At 35.9% G+C, this 17760-nt stretch overlaps 1 protein-coding gene across 44 annotated transcripts in view; it reads left to right on the plus strand.

Annotated features, from left to right (window-relative positions):
- The window catches only part of MADD (MAP kinase activating death domain), an 87658-nt gene that overhangs the window by 13793 nt on the left and 56105 nt on the right, over positions 1 to 17760 (plus strand). For 29 of the 44 annotated variants that reach the window (XM_087720805.1, XM_087720579.1, XM_087720539.1 and 26 more), the window contains 11 exons: positions 364 to 667; positions 967 to 1098; positions 1751 to 1864; positions 2503 to 2583; positions 5118 to 5174; positions 8354 to 8532; positions 9275 to 9510; positions 9808 to 9964; positions 12187 to 12290; positions 14271 to 14464; positions 16739 to 17019. In XM_087720805.1, the coding sequence (XP_087576931.1) occupies positions 364 to 667; positions 967 to 1098; positions 1751 to 1864; positions 2503 to 2583; positions 5118 to 5174; positions 8354 to 8532; positions 9275 to 9510; positions 9808 to 9964; positions 12187 to 12290; positions 14271 to 14464; positions 16739 to 17019 (1839 nt within the window). The remainder of the gene's footprint in view (positions 1 to 363; positions 668 to 966; positions 1099 to 1750; positions 1865 to 2502; positions 2584 to 5117; positions 5175 to 8353; positions 8533 to 9274; positions 9511 to 9807; positions 9965 to 12186; positions 12291 to 14270; positions 14465 to 16738; positions 17020 to 17760) is intronic. The other 15 variants (XM_087720594.1, XM_087720625.1, XM_087720696.1 and 12 more) reach the window with 1 other exon arrangement.

A 17760-nucleotide genomic window follows, 5' to 3' on the forward strand; every position in this document is an offset into this window, starting at 1 on the left:
TATGTATACTTGTTGCATGGCACAATGCTACACAAGTGCATAAAACTGATAAAGCAGATTCTACACTATAAACAATTTTACAATTGCTTTTTATATAGTAATCTTTTGGCTTTAGTGTGATGAATGAATCTGCCCATTATGGCTCAATGCTATATATTGCAGCATGCCATGATGACTTGTTCAGAAAACCATGGTTGGTCTTTTGATTTAATATTATGTATGTCTGCAGTCTGATGTGTCAAAAATATCTTCTGAATCTTTATTGTTCTCTTGGAACAAAGCTGTAGCCTGATGTCTTTTGCAGGATTTTCAGTAGAACTACTAAAAGTAAGGGTATTAATCCTATCATTTTTTTGAATAAAGGGACACCATGTGGCGGATTTTCACAGGCTCACTGCTTGTGGAGGAGAAATCTAGTGCTTTGCTACATGATTTGCGTGAAACTGAGGCTTGGATTTATCGGCTTCTTCGCTCACCTGTGCCAGTTGCTGGCCAGAAGCGTGTGGATGTGGAAGTCTTACCTCATGAATTGCAGCCAGCCTTGACGTTTGCCCTCCCCGACCCTTCCCGCTTTTCTATGGTGGATTTCCCTTTGCATTTGCCCTTGGAGCTGTTAGGTGTGGATGCTTGCTTGAAAGTACTATCCTGCATTCTTCTGGAACATAAGGTGAGAGGAAAATGTGGCCGATTCATTGTAAATAATTTAGCAGTGAGAACTGCATTGCCTTTCCACAATGTTTCAGTAGCGCTTTAGCATGGAAGATTAGGTAGATTTGTCACAATCAATAATTTCCTATTATTGTCCATGGAAGGATAAAGGGTGCGTCCTTCATAATTGTATTTTTTGTGTAAAATAGGGCTTGATTAAGGAAGAAGCACTGAGCATGAAAATAGAACTGAGTAGCCTATAAGAAAATGTAGAATTTTGTTTTATGATTGCACTAATGCAATTTTCTTTGGCTTCAGGTAGTACTGCAGTCTCGAGATTACAATGCTCTATCCATGTCTGTGATGGCATTTGTGTCTATGATCTACCCATTGGAATACATGTTCCCAGTGATTCCTCTGCTTCCTACCTGCATGGCTTCCGCAGAACAGGTATATCAATGGTTGTGTTAGGACAGTCCAGCCTTGACTCAACTAAAGACTTTCCTTAGATGTGTATCTGGTTTTTTCAGTGTATTGCTTACTTGTTACTGAAACTTTTAATATTTTTTTTTCTTGTCCTTGGAAAGAATTAAGAATGTTTACAAAAGGTTATTTTTCTTTTTAAAAAGTCTCAATTCTTTCTTTCTACTCACTTTTCTATACACTATATTGTCAAAAGTATTCACTCACAACTGAGTCTGATTATGTGGATGGGTGAGTGAATACTTTTGGCAATATAGTGTGGGTTGATTTAGAACAGGGGCGGCAAACTGGATTTCTTCCAGGGCTGGATCAGCATTGTAGTTTTCTGCGGGCCGGCGGGGGCATGGAGCCAGCGGGGCAGATGGGATGGAATCCTTCTGCAGCACCCTGGCGCTTTAAATGAATCAGTGCACCTGATAAATTAGTAACCCAGTGTCCCTGATAAGTTTTCCACCCTATGTGGAGTTTAAGGAGTTTCTGAACTAATTGTCTTCTCAGCTTTCAGTTATGCTTACTTCTGATATAGCTTCTTCCAAAATATATATACAGTACATTAGTATCTAGGCTTGCCTGGTTTTGTTCTTATCTGACTTTTATTAATATTTTCTGCCCATTACAGCTACTTCTAGCCCCAACACCTTATATTATTGGAGTCCCAGCAAGTTTCTTCCTTTATAAGTTAGACTTTAAAATGCCAGATGATGTATGGCTGGTGGATCTAGATACCAACAAGGTAACTAGTTCGTATTTATGTGTTAAATGTTAGGTTAAATGTAATTTGGAGAAGTATTTAGGGATACAGATAGTTCTTGACTTATATGCACGATTGGAACTGGAATTTCAATCACTAAGAGATGTCTTTATTAAGCAAGTCATTATGTGACCATACCCAATTTTATGACCATTTTTATCATCGTTGTTAAGTGAACCACATAGTTAACTAAATCATATGGTTGCAAATCCTACTTGCCCAATTGACCTTACTTGTTAGAAGCTGGCTTGGAAGGTTGCAAATCATGTGACTGCAATATGCTGCAATCGTCATAAATGCAAATCAGTTGTAAAGTGCCCAAAATGCAATCACAGTAGTGTGAGGGTGATGTGATGGTTGTAACTTTGAGGACAGGTCATAAGTCAGTATTATAAGTTCTCTAATTCCCATTGCTTTTACTAACACAGATACCTGTTCTCTCCTGCTTCTAAAACAACAATTTCCTGATCACCAATATTTAATAGATTATTTGATTCTCTTTGTCATACTGATCTGGAACATAGATTCCCATGCATGAGTTGTTAATTGAGCATGTACATAAAAGAAATTCACTCAAGGAATTTCCTTGGTGCAATGTTATTTTTAAATTTTAATTTCAGATCATTGTTCCTACAAATGCTGAATTACTGCCTGTTTTGCCAGAACCGGAAGTTTTAGAACTGAAAAAGCATCTGAAGCAGGTAAGTTAATGTTCTGGTGAGTATGGTTAAGAGGAGTTTAAAACTAAGATGAGAGTGTTGGGACAACAGCAACTTGGACCAGAGTTTAATAGGTCCAGGCTCAAAGATGGTTATAATTCCACAATCATCATTTTACTACTTGTGAAGGAAAATCTCTGTGAGCATTGGAGGTGTATATTAGAGAAAATTAGTAATGAAATAGTGTTAGTATTAGAACAAGGAGGCTCTGGCTACTTATTGAGGTTCCTTCTAATTTCTGATCCCCAAATGAACAGTTACTTCAAAAAATAGCTTGCCTTGAAGAGCTACTGGAATATAGAAGATGTATTTAGAGAAGGAGATGAGAAATCCTGGTTCTTATTAGATTTGGAACAAACATCTTGTGTAATACTTCTCTTCCTTCCTTTTCATTTCTCCCAATTTTCACAAAATAGTAATTGTCTTCCCCCACCAAGAATCAATTTATTTTATATTGCTTGTTTCATGAAGGTACACAGACTTTTTTTCCCCTGTGAATTATGTTCTAGAAATATACTGTGTTCTTTTGAAATCAGAAAATGTGGTAATTTGAAGAGAGAGAAAACCAACAGGAAAGACAGTTACTGTAAAATGGAACAATCGCTTTAATACTTAATAATTGATTATTATTTTTTTAAAAGGTCAGAACTAGGTTAGTCAGCTATAAAATATTTGGTGAGTTAGTAATGATTTTGCCCCCAGTGCTGTATTAGATGAGAAAGAAAAATAGCTGGAAAAGGGCTGCATGTCTAAAACACTTGGGTAACCATCATAAAATTTTGTAAAGACAGTAAAACAACTTCTGCTTTTTTCAATTTATCCAATTTTGGCCTATAACTTGTCATTTGACCATTCTCCTATATTAATTTACTCCTATGTTTTTGGAACAACCTGATGGATATTTATTTATTTATTTATGCAATTGATTTATATGGTGTTTCCAATAATGGTATATTAAACTTCAGAGTAAAAAATGTGTACCCCAGAAAGGTATAACATATGCACCATAAAATGAAAATTGTGGTCAAACATAATGTTAAACTACAATTGATCATCAGACCAACCTTAGAATTGTCTTCTGTTTTTGATTGCCTACAGTTTAGCTTGTTATTCAGATTCAAACTGTTTAATAATAATAATGGTTCATTAAAAAAAACCATATTTATAAAGTGTGGATTAAATGTAGCATTTTAATTAAACATAGCTAAGATTAACCACAATTTGGAGTTTGGTAGCACTAACACTCAACTATAGTGTAATATTGTGTAGTCCTAATCAGTCATATATATAGTGATAAAAATTGAACTTCTTTATTGAGGCTTGGAGTTTTATGCGAGATCTATTCGTACACATGACAATCTTGATGTGGTTGTGAAGCTTTGAAATCATCTTGAATTGCTATTGTTGAATTGTTATCAATGTGTATGCTTCAAGTGGCAGTAGAAAGTGGTTTATTACATCTTTACTCCACTGTCATTTTGATAAGCTACATCTCACATGTGTCAAACTCTGTGGACTATTCATATCATTCAGAACCACATAAAAGGCTTTGCCACTCTTATTTAAAATGGTTTTATACATCCAACGTTGACTTTAATAAATGTACAAAGCTCATTCTTTTGTTCCTACCCCTCCCACTCATTGTATGCCTTAAACATTTTGATTTTTCTATGACTTGTTTTCCCATTGTACATTATTAATTTTCTAGTTCTATTCACATAGTTGCCAATGAAATCCACACTTTTCAAGTTTTTTTAATTATGTTTCATAATAGAGGTTTTATGACTTCTCTTCCCCATCGCTCTTTTATTGTTCCTCTTTGCATGTTGCATGCAATATATATATATATAGGTAAAGCGGTACAGTAGCAGTTCAAAAGCTACTGCTTCTGTCTCTCATAGAAGAGCAGGACTATATGTGATTTCTTGTGTAAGCTAATGCAACAAACCAACAGGCAGTAGAATTTACAACCTCTCTTTCTGATCTGTTTGGTTTTCTGTTTCCACAGTTTAAGGGGCTGTTGGCAACATTCCCACACACCTGAACAATATGAACAAAATTAAAATATGTATTTTATTCTAGAAGACAGGAAACACAATCAATTTGTTTTGGAATAAGTTAAGGAAAGAAGGGAAAAAAATAGTTATTGATGGTAATGAATCCAGGCAACAAACATATGTGAATACTTACGTAAAATATTGTAAAAGATTTTTACAACCCATTCATAGCAGTCATAAGATCAGATGTTAGTGTGTTGTTAAAATATGTGTGGTGCATCAATTTACTAGCCCTTAGTACTTTTTAAGGGAACATGTTTGCAAACAGGTGTATGGGAGCAAAACAGCCTGGCCTCCTTCAAGAACTGTGCTTTTTATTTTTATTTATTTATATTTATTTTCTCATCTGTGGTATTAGTAATAATAGACTTTTCTCCATCTGTCTCTATGTGATCATGTATTCGTCTTTGGCTCTGATTGTCGCTGATGTTGTCATGTGATCTTCCATCTTGCCTCCAGACTCTGATTAGCATGTCTGCAATCACTCAGCAACAACTGCTCACGCCTGAAAAAAAGGTGTCTTTATTTTACCTTTTTCTCCCTCAAGTTACCATTGGATAATTTTTTGTTGATCTATTTTGATGTGTTGGCTTTTGGAAAGAAAGAGAATTTTAGTAGAAGTAAAAGACGATGAACTAAAAAAGAGAGATAAAAGAAATTCACATGGCTTGAGGGTAGGCCACCCTCTCCTCCAAAGAAGCTGAAATTGAGAAAAGTTTAGTGCACAATCTAGAGAACTAAAATGTTTGGTTGGTTTTTTTTTTGTATGTTCAACATGTCAAACCAAGATAAAGATACTTGTTTTGTGAATATTACAAATGTGATATGAGAAGTGCCTCTTCAGAAGCCAGAAGAGTTGATAAAATCAAAACTGTTGAAAACTAAAACCATCTAGGAATCTGGACGTCCATAGTAATTGTATAGAGAAGAATGCATTAACTCTGCTCCTTTTTATATGACACAAAGGGCGAAATTGGAATCTCAGAATAAATTAGCTGAGTTGAGAATTCAAAACAAGAACCCAATAATGTAAATTTGTATTAATAATACTAATGCACAATAATCCATTTAATGCATTTGTGTATCATCCTCGGTCGCAATTTGTGTTGACTGGAGGGCAGGGATGAACCCCAAGGCGCGTCACTTGTGGGGTGCCCCAGGAGTCGGTTCTCTCACCCCTCCTGTTCAACATATATATGAAACCACTGGGTGAGATCATCTGTGGTTTTGGGGTACGGTATCATCAATATGCTGATGATACCCAACTTTTCGTCTCTACCCCAAACCACCCAAACGATGCCCTCGACGTGATGTCCCGATGCCTGGAGGCTGTGCGGATCTGGATGGGGAGGAACAGGCTCAAGCTCAATCCCTCCAAGACAGAGTAGCTGTGGTTTCCATCATCCCAATTTGTGCATCTTGTTCCATCTTTGATGATAGGGGGAGAAATTTTAGCCCCCTCAGAGAGGCCCCACAATTTGGGCATCCTCCTAGATACGTGACTTAGTTTAGAAGAACACCTGACGGCCCTGACCAGCGGGGCCTTTTACCAAGTTCGCTTGGTACATCACTAGCGCCCCTTCCTGGATTGGGATGCTCTGTGCACAGTCACTCATGCCCTCGTCCTTTCTCGCCTGGACTACTGTAACGCTCTCTACATGGGGCTGCTCTTGAAGAGCACCCGGAAGCTTCAACTGGTCCAAAATGCGGCTGTGCGGGTTATCATGGGGGCACCTAGGTCCTCCCATGTTACATCCCTTTTAGGTGGCCTGCACTGGTTACCGGTTGTCTTCCGGGTGCGATTCAAGGGGCTAATTATGACCTTTAAAGCGCTCCATGGCTTAGGCCCAGGGTACCTGCAAGACCATCTACTGCCACCGGTAGCCTCCCGGTGCGATCCCACAGAGTTGGCCTCCTCAGGGTACCGTCGGCCAGACAGTGTCGGCTAGTGACCCCCAGGGGGAGAGCCTTCTCTGTGGGAGTGCCTTCCCTCTGGAATGAGCTGCCCCCGGAGCTTCCTATAATCCCCGACGCGCCCTAAAAAGTTGGCTTTTCCAGCAAGCCAGCCTGGCCTGAGCAAAACAAAATAAATTATTGATCACTGTTAATTTTAATTTTATTTTTTTTAAAAAAAATGTCATTGTCAATTTTAATTGGGTTTGGGATATTCTATTTAATTTTTTTTTAACTTTTGTATTATGTGTTTCTTTTAATGTTGTACGCTGCCCTGAGTCCTTGGGAGAAGGGCGGCATATAAATCTAATAAACCTAAACCTAAACCTAAAAACTTGTAATTTCTAATGTTTAAAATAAAAATAGTAAATAAAGATACGTTAATAATACATAAGTTTGTTTTGAAGGAGTTTATGCCTTTAAATCAAACAGTATTTATTTATTTGTTTGTCAAGTTTCTACACTACCCTTCTCACCTACGTTTTGGAGGGAAAAACTTTTTAAATAAGTTCCTAAAAAGAAAAATCTAGAGGTGCTTTTTTTCGGAGTATATTTCCTAACAGATAAAAAGTTCTTATTGCCACTTATCTTATATCTGATGGTGTGTGCATCCATCTAAATGGATGATCTTAACTTGATTTGGAAGTAGATAGTCCAAAGTTATCTGGTATCTATGCTTTAAAACAGTTTAAGTTGAAACTATAAGTTGAATCCAACATTCATATTCAGCAGGGAGTTTGTGCGAAAGACTCTGAAATTTAAAAGTTGGGATCATATTCTATTATTGGTAATTATTGCAGAATAAGTCCTTTTTTTAGAACCAGTGTGGTATAGTGGTTAAGGCACCAGGCTAGAAATCATGAGACTATGAGTCTTGCTTTGCCTTTGGCATGAAACCAGACTGCATGACTCTGGGCCAGTCACTATCTTTCTCTCAGCTAAACTTGTCTAATTGGGTTGTTGTAGGGAAAGTAGGAGAAAGGAGGAGCATTAAATATGTTCATTGGATACTTAAGATGGGGGGGGGGGGAAATCCACAAGGGCTAGTCCAGAGATCTGTCAGGACTCAACACTGACTCGAAGGTTCCCCCTCCCACCCCCTGATCCTTTTTAAATAAAATTGTAGAATATAATTTTTGTATTTTAGAACATAGGAAAATACTATTGATAGGGTTTATTTTACATTTCATGTATCTTTTCTTATGTAGCCAAGTTCATAAAATAACATTTCCCAATATTTTTTCTTACAATATGTTTAAAGAAGAATTTAAACTCTAGATTATTCTTGATTTATTTTCCAAGGCTATTGAGCCTGGAGTATTTTATAGTTTCTTAAATAAATAAATGAATCTCACAGCATTTCATTACAAAGATTTTCAGTTAAATTCTAAACCAGCTTTAGTAAGTAAAATGGTAAATTAAAAAATGCAATTTCTGATTAGATTTAATTGATCCTGTGAATGTTTTGCGTGCAATTTTTTAGTATAAGAACATTTACAGTAGTTTGTGCATTTCCTTCTTTTTATTTTCTGTTTATTCAAATGTAAGAAAAGATAAGCAATTAAGCAGAGGAAGGATTGATTAAGTTTATTCTTATTTGCATTAAAAAAAACCTGAAAGAGGTCTCAGATGATCCAAGGGTATATTGAAACATCACACTCAGCTTGTGTTTTGCCCATGAAACAGAGCTGTATTAGCAATGACATTTTCGTTTATTGTGTTTGTAACATATTGCTCTTCAGGCTTTGGCCAGCATGAGTTTGAATACCCAGCCTATTCTTAACCTAGAAAAGTTTCATGAAAGTCAAGAAATCCCATTGCTTCTGGGAAGACAGCAGAATGACCTGCAATCCACACCATCCACAGAGTTCAACCCACTGATCTATGGCAATGATGTAGATTCGGTGGATGTGGCCACTAGGTGAGATGAAGCATTGTGTTTTGGTTGAATGTAAATAATAAATTTCCAGTTAGATGGGAAGAGCAGATGTTCTGCCTTGTGAATGTCTAATATTCTAATATCTAATATTAGATATCTAATATTCAGATAAACGTATTGTAACAGTTGATCTTCTCGTGATGATCTACAGTACTAAGTAGCATGCTTAATACATTGTTTATGTATAGTTTGTGCAGAAGCTGTTATATGACTTCTCTGAAATATGCCTATTTCGTAAGTGTAGCTGTTACAAAATTGGTAACTTCCTTCAGATGCCTTGATTTAATATATTAAAATAGTATATATTTACATAATATATTTTAGGTTCTTCAAAGAAAGTTACAAATGTTACTCACATTTTAGGACAGCCATATTAGTTTATATTAACCAAAATTCAGGAGTAGCCTAGTAGCATTTTTTCAGACTAGCATATCTTACTCAACAACATAAGCTTTTGTGAACTGCAGCTCACTTCATAATTTTGTTTTAGAAAAAGTGGCCAATATGATGAACACAGTAGGTTGAGGGTTGAGAAGTGCTTCTGATATGCTGATATCCTGGGGGCTAGAGTCAATTTAGTGATTGTTAGTATGAACAAACTTATTCATTTGCTTTTTTCTTATTGGGGATGCATCATCAGTTATTTTTTTGGTGAATCATGAACGCGCTGCGTCTTTTCAGTTTTCATGCTAGTTGCTAAATGACCTGTCTTTCCTTTTTAAAGGGTTGCTATGGTGAGATTCTTCAATTCACCAAATGTTTTACATGGATTTCAGATGCATACCCGCACACTTCGTCTCTTTCCCCGCCCCGTGGTTGCATTTCAGGCCAATTCCTTTTTAGCTTCACGACCAAAACAGACACAATTTGCAGAAAAATTGTCCAAGACACAGGCAGTGGAATACTTTGGGGAATGGTCTCTCAATCCCACGAATTATGCTTTCCAAAGAATCCACAACAGTAAGTGTGATCATGAATTGGTGGCCGTCTTTGATTTTAATGGGGGATGTTCCAATGCAAAATACTGCCAAGAAATTAACTGACCACTATGTTTTCAGATTTTATCTTAAGAGCAAATATGATTTGTTTAGTATAAGAATTTGCTTTCCCAATAAAAATCAAAAATGCTTATTTCAGGCCTGAAATCCTGTTATTTTCCATATTTTGTCTGGGTTTTTAGAATGTTCGTGTAACTTCTGTAACTGTATTTTTGCAATTGGCATAAGGCACATTACTTGTTTCTTGCTGCTTTTATAGATATGTTTGACCCAGCTCTGATTGGTGATAAGCCAAAGTGGTATGCTCATCAGCTGCAGCCAATCCATTATCGTGTCTATGACAGCAATTCTCAGCTAGCTGAAGCAATGAATGTCCCAGCTGACAGAGAAACAGATTCAGATCCTACTGATGATAGGTTAGTAAGGAATGGAATGCAACTGCATGGAACAAATCTTCAGTGAACTTTATAATTCTTTGTAAGAATTTTTTTTTTAATTTATGTGTCTCCAGCATCAGTTTCCAGGGCACATTGCAGATAATTTATAACAAATATCATTAAAAATATAGATGAAAAAACAAAAAAGTATCAAATCTAGAATTCTTGAAAAGCCTTTTAAAGCTCAAGACGTTTAAAAGGTTTCCCTGGTTCCAAAAGCATAATACAGGCAATCCTTGACTTTACAACAGTTCGCTTAGTGACACTGAAAAAAGTGACTTATGACCACTTTTCTCACTTATGACCGTTGCAGCATCCCCATGGTTACGTGATTTATATTTGGATGCTTGACAACTGACTCACATTTATGACGTTTGCAATGTCCTGGGGTCATGGGATCACCTTTTGCGATCTTGTGACAAGCAAAGTCAATGGGAAACCACATTCACTTAACAACCATTGTACTAATTTAACAACTGCAGTGAATCACTTAACAAATGTGGCAAGAAAAGTTGTAAAATGAGGCAAAGCTCACTTAACAAATTTCTTACTTAGCAACAAAAAGTTTGAGCTCAAATATGGTTGTAAATTGAGCACTACCTTTATACCTACTAGGGCCTATTATTGCATTCTTTGTGATCATTCTGGCTTCTATTTTCCCATAATTTTGCTTTTGTTTTGTACAATGAGTAAAATTTTACATCCAAACATAACTCATCTTTAGTATAAAACCATAAACTCTTGACCTGACAGTAAAGTTCAATCAGGCATTCATTGGGGGGTTGATTGCAAGAATTTTCTCACTTTTTATATCAATCATAGAGAAAAGATGGAGGTAGTGACCAGAATTATGCCCTGTAACAAGCATGATTTCTGTAGCCTTGTGTAAGTTGAGTGTCAAAACATCAGGAATTTCTCAAGGTTTCAACCAAGTATGAGAGAACAATGCAAAAAAGTCAGTGCTGAATAGATACTAAAGATCTGGAATCAATTATATTATATTTTTTAATGCTTAAAAGAATGATAGAAGCTATGATAAAAAATTGAAAGCAACTATGGATTGTTTTAAGTTAGCTTCTATAATAGCGGAGGATGAAAGCTGCAGGCAGAAGACCCAGAGAGAAGGCTGGTGGCAACTGAAATTGATTGATTCTTTGGAAAGTGAATATCTTCACCAAGAGAGTTAACTATTCAGAAAGAAGAGTTTTAGTTCCATGAGGAACTCTATTATCAGCACAAGAGGAAGAATCTTCCTAGGTTGAATTTTGGATAAGGCACACTGCTTCGAGAATATTAATGTTATTTTGGACTTCTTTTAAAAGGTTTAAAATGGTACAGCTGTTAATATTTTTAAGTTCTGAGCTGCTCCTCTCAGAAGTGTATTGCCTTGCAAAAGGGAAAATTGTCTTCTTTTTCTTTGTATTGAAAATATAATTGAGAAAATTTATCTTTTTATTTTTTGTTTCTGGAGGAATATAGCATGAGGTTATGTTGCCTTTGGGAAACAGATCTGAAAGGGGCAGCAAGCTCCAGGGCCATCTATTTCCATATATAGTTAAGTAGTGAACACTTCCTGAGAATTGCCCATTTGAAAAAATACACTTTTACATCAGTAGTTTTGGCAATTGTTCTCCAAAAAAGTAGTAGTTGCAGATACGGAAATAATTTGTTATTTTGGGGATTCCATCCTAATCTGACACTATTTGATAATGCTTTCCATGAGACACAGGAGAAAATGCTATTTTCTATTTTCTGAGTTGTCCTGGGCATTCCTCTTTCTCTCTCTTTCTTGCAAAATTAGAATTATGTTTTCTACCTGTGCCATACACATGACAGTGATTTATATTAGGAATTCCTCTACTGTTTCCTTTTACCACTGGGGTTACTTACTGCCTGTTTAATCCCACATAATTTTTAATTTTGCCACAGAACATAGTTTTGCTCATCCTTTCAGTTCCATTTGCCCATCCTTTCATTGTAATGGGGTTGAGAAAAACCTGCTTTTCCAGTCTGGTCTGGAAGGCAGAACAGATCCTCCTGCCACAGTGATAAATCAAGACTGAAATCTGGCTATTAGTGGCAGGAAGAGATACCTGGCCAAAGAAATAATGCTCTCTGTACAACTAAGGTTATAAAAATCCATGATAAAAAATTCTGCTAAATCTCTACATATTTTTTCCTACTTTTTTCCTTTGCAATAGTGGTAGTGACAGTGTGGATTATGATGACTCCAGCTCTTCTTATTCATCCCTTGGTGACTTTGTTAGTGAAATGATGAAATGTGATATCAATGGTGATACTCCAAGTAAGTACCCTTGATCTGTAATGTGTTTGTTCTTTATATAGTTATAGGGCTTAGGCCAGGGGTATCATACTCGTGTTGCCACGGCAGCATCACATGACATTTTGTTTCTTTGTTGTGTTTATTTTGCTTGGGGAAGAATAGAATGGAATGAAATAATAGAATAATGGACAGTAAGAATTAGAAAGGATCGTGAAGATTTAGGTTAATTCCCTGTCTACTGCAGAAATCCATTACTGTACCATCACTGATAGATAGCCACCAATAATTTAAACACTTCCAGTGAAAAAGAGTCTTACATATCCCAAGGAGGTTTTTTCATTACTGAATAGCTTTTATTGTTTCAAAATGTTTCCTAATGTTTAACCAGAATCTGTATTTATATAATTTAAACCATTTGCAACTTTGAAAATCCTGCTAATTTTCTACTTTGCAATCTTCAGTTACTTGAAGAGAATTATCATGTTCGTCCACAGGCTTTTCTTCTCCAAACTTCAAACTTGCAACATTTTCCTTCTAGAACAACACTTCAGTTTGTAGTGTATTATCTGCTGCAGTATATATGTAGCATATTTTTTTCCCTTAAAAAGCTGAAGTTTGTGACTTGCTTCAAACAATATTTTCTACAGATAATGCCACAACCAGAGTACACTTTAGCAATTCTGTCTAAAGTTTCACCTTGTTCCATTCCAAAATTTTAAGCATCCATTTGTTTAGGAATTCCACATCTTGCGATTCATGGAAGAAAAAAAGAATACTGTGTTTCTTATTTTCTTTTGACCCCTGAAATAAGCACTTGGCTTTATTTTCAGGGAGGTCTTATTATTTTTGAGGTGCAGAAGATGGCGAGAGTTGTCTCCTCATGGCTGCTGCTGTGTTGCAATATTTTTTGGGAGGGCTCATTTTCAGGGGAGGGCTTATTTTAGCACATGCGCGCAAAAGCCCAATTGGGATTATTATCTGGGGAAGTCTTATTTTGGGGGAAACGGGGTATAAATTATCTACACATTGGTGGTGTTTCATCACAAAAATCCTAATAGCTTCCCATAAACACTGGAATCAAGTAAGTCAGGATTTTTCTAGCAACCACTTTTGAGACAGGTTCAGCAAGCAGGATTTGAATAAACTATATTGCTGTTTCAAAAGCTACTTTAGACTAATACCACACTAGGTGGTAATGAAAAATATTTAATAATCTAAACTAAAAGGGTTGCACACTTCCTGTGCATTTTTCTGCAGCATTGTCATCTGTTGGATTTAAACAATAACATCTTTATAATAACAGTCAAGAATGTGAATTTGGCATAGGTAAAAACTGATTTAAGCTTGGCTAACCTTGAAAGGTAAGGAAGTTTGACTGTGTTACTAGTTGGTTGAGCAGTCATTTGGAAATCCCAGGGTCGTAAGCTAGTGTAGTAAGTCATTTCCATAAGGCTACCATGAATCTGTATAAGTGCCATCAGGAATCAAATTTTACTCAAAGGTATCTTTATATTTTAAAAGACAAAAAATTGACTGCTTTTGTCCATAAAATGTATAAATCTTCTAGCACAAAGATCATTACATGGGATCATAAAATTATTCAGAAATGTCTTTGGAGGGGCAGTATGATTTTCCTGCATGTGACACTTGCAATGTTTTGTCACAGAGACATTGAACAGAAACAAGTCATTGAGGCCAACTCTCTAACCCTTTGTTCAGTTCAGAAAGCCAAATGAAAGCATTCAAATAAAGACATCACCACCAGAGCTTACCCTTTGTTTCAATCAGTCCTGTTTCCTTTGAATAACTAGTTCCATTTTGAACTGCTCTTATTGTTAACATGTTTTTTTTATCTACTGTTGGATGGAATCTGTCTTCCTATACTTTTAACAATTTAGTGAGTGGTTTTCTTAAATTACTTGTGATTCGGCCACTGTAGATTTGTGTTGAGCTGAAACAGAGTATATAATACATGTATATATATTCTAACATCTCTTGCAGATGTGGACCCACTAACTCATGCAGCTTTGGGTGATGCAAGTGAAGTTGAGTTTGATGATTTCCAGGAATACTCAGCAGATATGGATGAGCAGGCTCCAGACAGTGAGAATTCCCAAGATAATAACCAACCTCGGTCAAGTTCAAGCACTACAGCCAGCAGTAGTCCTAGCACTGTTATCCATGGGGTGAATCATGTATGTAATAGACTCAATGGTAAAAAAAAACCATAACGCTTTTAAAAGAGCAAATAGTTATAATTATAAAAGTTTAAGTAGTAGTCAGTGGGAATTCCCCTGTACCTTTTCTGTTGTAGTTTCTTTGTGTTTACCTCTCCCCTCCCTTTGGGTTTGTGAGCCGCCCTGAGTCCCTCAGGGAATAGGGCGGCATATAAATAAAATGAACCTCGAACCTCGGATGTCTAGTACATTTCTGCTGAAATGGGATAATGGAATTTCAGTACAGGTAGTCCTCAACTTACGACCCCAATTGAGCCAAAAATGTATGTTGCTAAGTGAGAAATTTGTTAAATGAATTTTGCCTCATTTTACAACTTTTCTTGCCACAGTTGCTAAGTGAATCACTGCAATCGTTAAATTAGTAATACGATTGTTAAGTGAATCTGGCTTCCCCATTGACTTTGCTTGTCAGAGGATCGCAAAAGGTGATCACATGACCCCGGGACACTGCAACCGGTATAAGTATGAACCAATTACTAAGCATCCAAATGTAAATCCCATGACTATGGGGAAGCTGCAACGGTCATAAGTAGGAAAAATTGTCATAATGATCACTTTTTTTCAGTGCTATTGTAACTTTGAACGATCACTAAGTGAACTGTTGTAAATCGAAGACTAACTGTATTTATCACAGGTCTTAGAAAACTGTTTATTGTTTATAGTTTCAAGAAATTAATACCTTTCATCAATCTGCAATTAGAGTTAAGGGGCAAAGGCATAGATAATCAGTAGCTGGATCTTTAGAGTAAAAGCCCTTATTAACTCATGTTTTTAGATATGCAAACAAATATTTTTTTAAATGAAAAGGGGTTTGCAAGCCATAGGTACTGCATAAAAATGAAGAAAAAGCAGAGAATTATCTGGATTTATTTTTTAAATCCTAACAACAAGAGATTGCATAACATTATGAGTTGAGTGAACCAGTTTGGTGGAATGGTTTTGGCATCAGACTAGAAACTGGGATACTGTAAGCTCTGGTCTTGTCTTAGGCATGAAGCCAGTTAGGTGACCTTAGGCCAATCTATCAGCCCTAGGAAAAAAGGCAAACCACTTCTGAAAATTTTGCCAAGAAAACTACAGGGACTAGGCCAGGTGAAAGCACAGTCATTTAGATCAGATTGCCAGTGTAAAAATTTGGTTAACAAAAGAAATAAACATTAACTCAAAGGCACAATATTAAAAAAATGAAATTTACAGGAATTTATTGTTAAGGCATATAGGAAAGCTTCCATGGTAACTTATGTTCAGTAGAATGTACTTTTCTTTGCTTGAGGGTTGAACTACATGGTCTTAAAATGCAATAGATAAATGATAAATAATCAAGCTACATGTTTAACTGAAAGTTACAAATTATTTTCAGCATTTTAAAGATTTAGGTGATTTACTTAAATCACTTTACTTAAAATTCAGGATAGTACTGAGCTAGGATTGTGATTAAAACAAGTAGAAATATTTGAGACAGTGTTAGAAATACTAGAAATTGAATGAACATTGTAATATAGTACCAGCAAAGTTTATTCTTATATACTCTAGTTCGAAAACTCAATAATCACAAAATGAACTGAATATGTGCTGTGGCACAGCTATCCAGAATAGCTCAAACATTTGGTCGTCCCCCGTCCCCCCCCAATGGCTTCGGCCTGCAACTTTCATCCTCCATTATTAAAGAATCAAACATAATATAACTCAGTTATTTTGTAGGATTTTTTTTACTGTTAGCAGGAAATATTGGATGTAGTTCTAATAGCAGCTGGATTAAGCAAGCTGTTTGGAGAGGCACAGAAGAACTTGTTAATGGAAACTCTCAGAGTCATTGTAAAGTTAAAATTACATCTCATATATTGCTGGTATTACATGCTTTCCTTCTGTAATATTTCAAATATTGTCCTAAAGCTTTTTAGTCACGATTTCTATAATGTATATGGTTAAACTTTTTTTCTCTAAATATATCCACAGAAAATAATATTTAAATGAAGCAACTACTTATTACTGCTAGGTATAGGAACCAAGTTGCAGAGAAATTATCCTAACAGTATTAATGTAATAAAACTTACTTTGGCAGAGACAGTGATAAAAATCAATAGAATGTTTTATGTTAAATTTTAGTTTATCAGTAGTAAAATTGTAAACTACTTTTATTATTTTAAACTGCAATAACCTAGTTTATCATCAACTACTGGTATTATAGAAATCTTTATCTGTAAACAAATTTATGTCTTGTTCTCTCTACAGGAATCAGCTGATTCAACAGAGGTAGAAGAGAAGATGGTAGCTGGATTTTCAAATCACCTTTCCAGCTTGCCTTTCCAGCCAAATTTTCCCAAGGTGACTGTGGATCATCGTGAAAGCGAGAGTCCTTCATTCAGCTTGAGCACCACAGAAGGAATGGTGAAGAAACGAGAGTATGATAATCCATATTTTGAACCACAGTATGGATTCCCAACAGAAGAAGAGGAAGATGAGCAGGAAGAAAGCTATACTCCAAAGTTTAACCAACATCTCAATGGCAGTCGGTGAGAATTGCTATATCCAGCATTGGTTTTTAAAATTAATTTGGTCCTTTCTGTGTGGTATCATCCATTGTCTGAGAAATTTTCTGCAATTCAGCTACATTCTTAATACTGGATTAAAGTATTCTTCTTTACCTTTAATATACAGTATATTAAACTCCTATCTCTTCATAGGAAGTAATATTTATGTTCCACATTAAAGATGCTAAAAATAGTATGTAGGCTTCTTTGAGTGCACGGATGGGGCAAAAGTAGCAGTAGAAAGAAAAAAAATATACAATTGTCTATAAAATTTATATTAATGTCATATGGTTCTGCATGTCTGCAGTATATTAAAAATATAATAGGAAAATCTATGGATTACTTTAGTGGACCCTCTGGTACTTAGAATCTGTAGAACCAGATGAGCCATTTTCACAATATTTGCACAGTAGGGAAGGATGGCATTATTTCTCTCTCGTTTGGTATGTTTGGGAGAGCTGCAAAAGGTGGGTGAGGGATTTGGTTTTGTGGAATACTGAGAGAGCTGCAAAGGCTTTTAAACAATCTATGCAATATGGTTTACCCATGTGTACTGTAATAGATTTGCCTTATTTCTCATAAAATTATGCATTTCTTTTCAGTTATTTGTTCATTTAACCATGAATAATGAATAATTATTGATTTTACTACCCCTGCAAATGTTGCTTTGTGTGATGATTTTCTGAACCCGCCATAGGTAAACACAAAGAAGTTTGTGATAAT

The sequence above is a fragment of the Thamnophis sirtalis genome, unplaced genomic scaffold (genome assembly GCF_051295495.1).
Source record: "Thamnophis sirtalis isolate CommonGarterSnake01/CBP01778 unplaced genomic scaffold, rThaSir2_p1.2 scaffold_1, whole genome shotgun sequence".
Taxonomy (NCBI): domain Eukaryota; kingdom Metazoa; phylum Chordata; class Lepidosauria; order Squamata; family Natricidae; genus Thamnophis; species Thamnophis sirtalis.